At 39.6% G+C, this 9390-nt stretch overlaps 1 protein-coding gene across 1 annotated transcript; it reads left to right on the top strand.

Moving 5' to 3' along the window:
* Positions 1-2411: 2411 nt before the first annotated feature.
* Positions 2412-8254, top strand: UTP23 (UTP23 small subunit processome component). Its single transcript, XM_027617055.2, has 3 exons — positions 2412-2671; positions 5655-5829; positions 6735-8254. The coding sequence occupies exons 1-3, from the start codon at positions 2484-2486 to the stop codon at positions 7116-7118; spliced, it is 747 nt and encodes a 248-aa protein (XP_027472856.1). The 5' UTR covers positions 2412-2483; the 3' UTR covers positions 7119-8254.
* The last annotated feature ends 1136 nt before the right edge of the window (positions 8255-9390 follow it).

Raw genomic sequence — 9390 nt, forward strand, 5'->3', positions numbered from 1 at the left:
CAATGATATCATAATAATTTTTAAAGTAAAATTTCAGATTTAAATTTATATCTAAATAGTTCAACCAATAATGGCAATATTTGTTTTCTGCCTTGGTTGTGGCCAAATATTGATTTTCTAATACTAGGTCATTGACCATCAGACCAAAAAGTATTCATTGGAAAATGTCCTAGTGGATAAACAGTGATGCTTGACTGCAAACCTCAGGAACATTAATATGCATAATAACGACTTGGGAAGATTGTAATAAACGTCACTTCCTTTCTGAATAGTATTCCTATCCCTCAATACATGTTCTGAGCCAGAAATGGGCATTTTAAACAAGCAACAAGAGCTTTTTCTGCATGTCTCAGGATCATGTTTTGAGAAATGCTGCTGTAACAGAAAACTGTTTTAGACTTGGTAAACACTGTTATAGACTGTTTTCATGTTTGTGAAATAAAGATCTGGTATGCAAATGGCACTGTCATATACATAGAGCTTGTAAAGTAATTATGCTGTAGTTTAATACATTTAAAAAAACAACAACAACTAGAATAGGACTCACATCTCTATTCCTGCACCACATTTTTCTCCCTAGTTAACCTTAAAAATCGAACCAGTTATTTTAAGCCAGTTATTTCACCAAGTAAAAAGATGGCGTTATTCAGGAATAGCAGACAATTGCAATACCAGACAAGTGAGCTGCAGCACAACTACAGGCAAATCTGGGAAACAAAGAGGTACTGCTCTTTTACAAGATAATCAGGGGGTTTGAAAGACTGGTATAAACAAAAAGTCCATTGGAGTAAACTGAAAACTTGTAGTGGCTTCTCATTGGCCAAGTTGTGACCGTCTCTCATTGGCTGGGCTGTTGGCGGGGCATTGGATAAGGAAAGGCTTTCTTCCTCCTGCTGAAGTAGTAAAGTAGTATCCACCTACAAGGTCAGTCTCTTCCTGTTGGGTCTGTTATTGAATAAGAGTAGTAGGGTGTGAGAGTTCTTTCTGCCCAGTATGACCAATGGAATGGAGTTGGTAGATAAATCCGTGAATCTTATTTTTTTTTTTTAACTGTTTTGCAAGACGAGGCTGGTATAATTTCTCTGTGGTGGGAGTATAGCTGGGGTGGGGAGTTGGCATGCAGGAATAAAGAAGGATAAAACTGGAAAGCAGTGAGTAACTATACTCAAGAAGCATGAATCCAATCCTATAATAACACATTACAGCTTCCATCCCTAAATTTATTTTCAGTGAAATAAAAGCACCCATCTAAGTGACATTGTGCTGGGAATCAGGACATGAGAATCATTATAGAATATCTTAGTTCCAATTCCATAAACCTGTACCTTGAAATAAAATCCCAAATGCAAATAATACATCTCAATCACTTTGTAAATCACTTTTCTGTATTGGTTCTTTCTCTCAATCGTTAGCCAAAACTAGATCTGGGACAGATTCCAGGCCAGGACAAAAATGCAAAATTTTATTCTCCCCATTCTTTGATTATCTTGCTCTGAATTGAAGCGGATGCTTGGCAATTAGCTGCCGGGGAACAAATTTTTCTGATTAACTCTTCATTAATGGAGTTGACCAAGTAACTTGTAAACTTTCGGTCATCTTTTTCCCTTCCTGTTACTGGAGTCCAGTGTGTAGTCTTCATATCTTAGAGACCATAGACATATAAAGGTTCTTAAAAATAGTCTAGTCCTGCCAACCAGTTTGACAGTGCGGAACTGAACCCAGCTTTTTTTGAATTGTTGCTCAAAGTGAAACGGCTTGGGTTCCTGGCAGAACTAGGGCTCAAGTTTAGGGATTCCGACACTTAGAAAACGAAGCCCTTGAGCATTTTTTCCTAAAACACCCTGTGTAAGTGATTTAGAATGGTCTTAATGGGCGGAGATGCAAAATGGTGCGATCTTCTGCCCTAAGTTTGGCACTCAGGAACAGTAGTACGTATGGAGGGTGGGTAGCAAGAACATTGGAACTACAGGCAGCCCTTAACTTCAGTCCTGGTCTCCAGTGATAGTTCTAACACTAAAGAACCACGTGCCCTTACCAAACGTGCTTAACTTCTTTGAGGGAAGGCAACTGGGACAAACCTGGTCAGTCAGACGGAGTTGTCCAATTACTCTGATCACTTTCCTTTCCCCACTTGAGAATTATAAACACTAAAGGGAATAATATATGGTAAATTACTTAGAATAATGCCCGTAGCATATTAAGGTTCCATATTCTCGTTGGTTATTATTATACTGCCAATCTTTGAGAGGCGGAGCGCACGCACAGTAACGCGCCAGACGCAAGCACTAACCCGAGGGCGCGCACCTTAAAGCGCGGGCACTGTGAATGAAACGCGCGCTGGTCCGGGCGTGACGTAACCAGGGGCAGGCCCGGCAGATGGGGGCGTTTGCTTCCGGGGGCAAAGGCGCTTTACTTCCGGGAGGAGCGGGCGGTCGGGGTGAGAGTGTTCTACCTCCCTGGGTCTCGGTCCCTGTAAGCCAGGCATGAAGATCACGAGGCAGAAACATGTCAAGAAGCATCTCGGCTTCTTCCGCAATAATTTCGGAGTTCGCGAGCCGTACCAGATCCTGCTGGACGGTACCTTCTGTCAGGCGGCGCTGCGCGGCCGTATCCAGCTGCGGGAGCAGCTGCCCCGCTACCTCATGGGCGAGACACAGCTGTGCACCACCAGGTGGGCCAGGCGGGTCCGGGGAGGAGGCCCGGGGATCCCGCGGGTGTGGTAGAGGCGAGGCCACGACGTGCAAAACGCCCCACCCACGAGGAGTTGACAGTGAAGTGGAGGCACTAAGGAGGTCAGGCGAGTGCCTGCAATGTAGGTAGAAAGTAACATTGCCCTGCAAATACTCGCTTCGTTGGCCTGGCAGATAAGACCAGTGCTTTGTAGTGCGACCTGGCTTCGAATCTAGGTCCCAGTCCTACCAGCTTTGTGATTTTCTGTGAGTTAATCTCTGGGCCTTGGATTTCTCATCTGTAAGGAAGAGACCGTAACGAATAAAGTTGCTGTAAGGATCAAACGAGGTATAGTGTACGTAGGGCACTTGCTGGTATGCAAAACCCACCCCCTTTAAATGGCAGCTTTTTCTGGTGTAAATGAAAATTTTTCAAGCCTCACAACTGCCCTGTGAGGTAATATCTTCGATTTCCAGAAAGATAATTTAGAACTCGAGGTTAAGACCTTTGCCCAGGGTCATTTGTTTATTCGGCTGTCTTTATGAAGTACCAGCCAGATGCCAGGCACTGCTCGAGCCGCTGAGGATAACTTGGTGAGCAGGACAGACTTCCAGCCCTCGTGGCCAGTAGAGTGCAGCAGTCACTCTCGATGGGTGTGTTGGCACTCCCTCCGTGTGGGAACACTTAGGATGGAACCTCCTGCAGAGGGGAGGGGGGATGGAATCAAGGAAGGTTTCATAAAGGAGGTAACTTTTGAGCCCAGTCACCTTTTGGTTCTGAGGGGAAGGACTATTTTGAGTGTCCGAAAAGAGAGAAATGACTTGTGGAGCCTCTTGAATAAAGAAATGGAGTTGTAAAATGCCTGGAAGAGAGGTTAGAGCACAGGGTATAATTGGAAGTGAAGCTGGGAAGAAAGTAAATCGAACTTACAACATGAACTACTAAGGAACGTAGGGGTTTTCCCCTTCATGGTCGATTATTTACTTTAAAAAAGTAGAAAAAGAAAATGAAAATGACCCATAATACCACACCAGTGAATTACCACTGTCAACGTGCTGTGTCATTCATCCAGTTCTTTATATATACACATGCACACGCACACACACACACAGGAATGGGCTCTTACTGGGCACACAGTATCATTGGCCTGTTTTCTCACATAATACTGCTTCATGAACAGCTTTCCATAGTCAAGTAGCGCCTCAAAATGGTTATAGATACCCCACAGTTTTTTATCCCCTTAGCCTTTAGGGCTGCCAGACAAGTCCTTAGTTGGCTTGTGCCTGGAGTTCATCACTTCTGGCTACGCAAAACCTGTTCATTGACCCCTGTGTGCCATAGAAACAGTCGCATTTTTAATATAGTGCTATAACAAAAAAGCTTGGAAAGTACTGCATGAAATTACATTCTATAGCATTTTTTCCCTAAAGAATTTAACTTCCAGAATATTTTATACCTACACAAAAGTAGAGTAATATAATGAAATGTCTATCACCCAGCTTTGGAATTATTGACATGGCCAGTCTTGTTTCATTTACCACTCCCTCCTTCCCCCTGCCCACACACACACAGCTTACTGGTGGTTTATTTTAAAGCATATTACTCTGTCAGTTCTTGGTGTGCATCATGAAGAGATAAATGCTATCAGACCCAACAGCGGTCTCTCAGAAAAGCTAACGGTGTGAGGGCTAAGTTGGAGAAGCAAGAGCGTGAAGGCAGGCAAACTCATTTTGTGGTCGTCCAATCAAGAAATAATGGGAGCCTGAACTTCAGAGAGGGAGGGCAGGAACCCAAGGGTTCTACAAAGAGACATTATGAGATAGATAGCAACAGCCGAGATAGGACTAACAGCTGATGGAGTAGGGGTGGGGGTAGGGGTGAAGAAGAAAAGGTCAGTTAGGATTTCTGACTTACACCCAGCGTCTGGGAAGCTCATATAGTCAAAGAGATAGCATGCCCTGGAGGAGAATTTTGGAGGCAGGGAAATACTTAGATTTTAGATGTGAATTTAAAGAGCTGATATACATCCATAGGAAATACTCAATAAATACTTGGCAGTTTGGGCCTGAAACTCCGAAAAAGAGTTCAGAACCGATGACTAGAAAGCAAAATCTCTTCTTAAACAAAAACTAAAGGGATGATAAAGAGAGTGAGGCAAGGTAGAGTCTGACAAGGGCTGGCTAGAGCTTAAGAAATTTTTGACTCAGTACTTATAATTAATTAGTTCTTCCTTTCTTCCTTTCTGTGATGGAAGAAGTGCCTGGGGAGCCTATTAAAATGCTAATATTTGGCTCCTCAAGAGGTGCGGATGTGGGAATGAGAAAGGAGTAGAAATTAATGTGATTATCACTATGTCATTTTGATATGCGTAGTTTTTAGCTGACACTTGGAAAAACACTGACTTATATTAATATGAAAATGCAGAGTGAAAAAGGAAGTTGTGATTGTTATTAAACTGGTGACTTGAAAATTTTTTCTTTTCTGTACTGAAAATAGTTTAAAGTGTACCAATTTGTACTTGAAGTAGAAGCATATATTAGTAAGGTTGGGGCAAGGCATCTGTTGTCAACTACTTGGATTCACACTTCTACCACTTATTAGTTGTGTTTGAGCATGTTGCTTGAAATCTCTCAGAGTGAGGTGCTCTAAAATACGGGTAATTTTCAAGTAAGGTGCCTAACTCAGGGCTGGTTTGAGATTTAAGCAAGAAGTTATGTAAAGAGCAATTAGCATGCTGCCTGACACATAGTAAATGCTCAGTAAATTTTAACTGTGATTCCTTCTACTCAATGGTTGTATTTTCCAGATTTTTTAAAGAGTAAACTGGCCGCCATATGATTGGGGCCAACACATGACAAATTCAGATTGTAATGGTATAGTTTTACTTTCTTAAAAATTGGGTATTTTTTTAATACTTGTTTTATGTGAACAACGATATGTATCTATAATAATTGTGAGCTGTTAATAACTTTTTTTTTTTCCAGGTGTGTGTTAAAAGAGTTAGAAACATTGGGAAAAGACTTATATGGGGCAAAACTGATTGCACAAAAATGCCAAGTCCGAAATTGTCCCCATTTCAAGAATGCTGTGAGTGGATCAGAATGTCTGCTCTCCATGGTTGAAGAGGGAAATCCTCATCATTATTTTGTGGCAACACAGGTGATACTGCTTTTAAAACCAGAGTCAATTTTAATCATTTCTATGCTTCGTATGGAGCTACATATAATCAGAAAAAATTAGGTGGAAGTGCTTTGTTAAAATGTCTCGACTTTTTAAAATGCAGGCTTTTAAGTTAATTTGCAGTCAGTGAAAGCAGTTGTCATTGGAGAATTTGAGAAGAGAACCTTAAACATATTGATTTTTCTTCTTTCTGAAGTTTTTTTTAAGTAAAATTATTGACAGAGAGATGTGATTGTATGTTTCAGGGTTCTTGAAGGGAAAATAAGTAGAGCAAAGATTTTATCTGTGTTCATCAGAGTTTTCTCGTGTTCCTTTATTTCATATTTTTCCCTCAAAAAGTCGTGTTTCGTATTATTTGAAAAAGTGCTACCAATATGGAACTGTTTCTGACTTCTAAAGACCAGGAGGGGGAAAGAGAGACTCTCAGTGTTGATATTATCAAATGAGCTCATGTACATACAGATTTGCTTAAATATGCTTTTAGAATTATAAAATCACATGGTTAGATGCAGAGCTGAATCTAGAATGTGAGTCAGCTAATTCTTACTTTATTGCTATTCCTACAACCTCTGTTAACATTCTTAACCCTTTTTGAAGCATGTCTTAGAGTAGAAACATGGGACATTGCCTCCACATATTTACCATTGCCTTAGTTTGTAATTTGTGGTCCTAGAACATTGATAAGTGTAGTTCACATTGTTTCCACTTAACTGTGCTCAGATTTCATCTTTGTCTTCCTTTTTTAAAATTATAAAGTATATCCCCATTAGTGAGACATACTGATTTGAAAAGTAAAACTTGTGATCTCTTTTATTTTTACTACTTAAGGCATCTTATATAATTGGCATATTTGAACTAAACAATTCTATTTTTACTTTCAATAGGATCAGAATTTGTCTATGAAAGTAAAGAAAAAACCTGGAGTTCCACTCATGTTTATTATTCAGAACACTATAGTCTTGGACAAACCTTCTCCCAAAACTGTTGCTTTTGTTAAAGCAGTAGAGTCAGGTCAGCTTGTCTCAGTGCACGAGAAACAAAGTATCAAGCAACTCAAAGAAGAACAGGGTTTAGTGAAAAACCCGGAAAAGAGAAGAAGAAAAAAACACAAGAAAATAAGTGGCCCCAATCCTCTTAGCTGTTTGAAGAAAAAGAAGAAAGCACAGGATACAAAATCACCTGCCTCTGAAAAGAAAAGAAAAAGAAAAAGAATCCGGAACAGATCTACCTCAAAAGTACTTTCTGAAAAGCAGAATGATAAGGAATGAATTCCTTGAATACTTTTAAAGACATTCAAATGTGAAAAACAGATTTCTTTTTAAAACTGTGGAAGTACTTACAATAAAAGACTGCTATTTTTATAAATAAATATTGACCCATAAGCCTTTGCCTAAAATTATTTGTAGAAAGAAAGAAAGAGAAAGAAAAGAAAGAAAGAAAGAAAAAGAAAGAAAAGAAAAAAGAAGAAAAGAACAAACCAGGATGGATGGGTTTAGGCATTCTGGAGATTATTTTTCAGTGTAAAACTGTTTTTTCTTTCTGTCTTACCACTGCCCCTACCCCCCAACATTATATGCAAATAGTGTAAAAAAATCAAATCATACAACAGAGGAAAACATTCACAGAGGAAAATTTCTTATGTAATTCATGTAGCAGTTGTAGAATTTATATTCCAAATAATAGGAGTATGCTGCTACCTTTTGGTCCATCGTCCAATTACTTGACTTTCTGTTAGAAAGTGGAAACTTTGCTTACTTGTATGACTCCCATTTTTCTAATACAATAGTTCAGTCTTTATACATCCCAGATAAAGTATTTGCATTTTATAACTATAAACTTTGTTCCCCACTGAACCAAGTAGCCATGCTATGATTTATATAAGAAATTTATTTCTTATACTACTTTGTTGTTATTCCAGAAGTTAATAATGTCCTCATTTTCTTTAAGCATCTTACTTGGTTTTGCCACATTTTCCAATAATTTTGTAAAGGAACTTACAATTTTCTATACGACAATATGGGATAATTCCTCACCCCTGGAGATACTTATCCTAGAGTCCTCTGTCCTCCGATGTGGAAAGGTGTTCTGCCACATATGTTGCTCCCCTGTCATCCACACACTTCTTGCCCTTATCCAGAAATTTGCTTTGTCATTTCTGTTCCCTACATTCTTTGTTTTACTCTCTTGGTTTTCTTTTTTGCTGTCGTGAAGCAGGGATTGTGTAGGAAGTGCATTTTTTTGAGGCTCAACCAGTGTTCGCCTCATATTTGTTGCATTAATAATTTAGCAAGATAATTCCTTTTTAAAAAAATTTTTTTAAAGTAATCTCTTATGCCCAACATGGGACTTGAACTCACAACCCTGAGATCAAGAGTTGCAAGCTCTACTGACTGAAGCAGCCAAGCTCCCCTAGCAAGATAATTCTTTTTTTTTTTTTTTAAGATTTTATTTATTTATTTGACAGAGACAGTGAGAGCAGGAACACAAGCAGGGGGAGTGGGAGAGGGAGAAGCAGACTTCCCACTGAGCAGGGAGCCCGATGTGGGACTCCATCCCAGGACCCTGGGATCATGACCTGAGCCAAAGGCAGACGCTTAACGACTGAGCCACCCAGGCGCCCCCTAGCAAGATAATTCTTGATTAAAGATCATTTCACTCAGTTCCCCTAAAGAGTCTCTTAACTGTTTATAGGGTCCTGGGGGAAAAACAATTTTTTTGAGTTCCATTTGTCCACTAAGGAGGATGATTTTCTTTAAAAGTGAATGTTAAATTCAATAGCAAAAATTCCAAAATAACACTCTTAAGATTGGCTACGAATGTTATTTAAAACGTGTCTAAAGGATCACCAGAACTTTAACATTATGTAGTATATACATTTTAAGTTTTTTAGTAAAATGTCTAAAGGGCTGATTATATTAGGAATTGAATAATCAAACGTCTTTTTCAGCCCTCTCCCCAATTGTTTGAGTTACTCATCAGACCAAAATTGCAATGTTTCTGTGCTATAATATTGAAGTATAAAGTTGGAAAAGTGGGAAGCTGATGATTAGCTCCTAACTTTGTGCTGCTTGGGACACCTTTGAGTAGTGGTTCTGAATCTATCATTAGGGTTTTACGATCAGGTATGAAGTACATCATGAACAAAGTCTTGTAATGGCTAAAATAAATGATCTTTCTCAAATTTGAGACCATTTCCATTTTCTACAGGAATATTTTCAGTTGAATTCAGAGATGCTTTTTTTGGGTAGAAAGTGAAGTTCTAGCCTTAAGTACACTAGGGGGAGGGGGGGTCCCTGGGTGGCTCAGTCATCAAGTGTCTGCCTTTGGCTCGGGTCATGATCACAGGGTCCTGGGATCGAGCCCTGCATCAGGCTCCCTGCTTGGCGGAGTCCTGCTTCTCCCTCTCCCATTCCTGCTGCTTATGTTCCTTCTCTCGCTGTGTCTCTCTGTCAAATAAATAAATAAAATCTTTTTAAAAAAGTACACTAGGAATAACACACAGGTTGTGTTACCTAGCAAGTCAGGTTAGGGCTTGATTAT

This window comes from Zalophus californianus, chromosome 4 (genome assembly GCF_009762305.2).
Source record: "Zalophus californianus isolate mZalCal1 chromosome 4, mZalCal1.pri.v2, whole genome shotgun sequence".
Taxonomy (NCBI): domain Eukaryota; kingdom Metazoa; phylum Chordata; class Mammalia; order Carnivora; family Otariidae; genus Zalophus; species Zalophus californianus.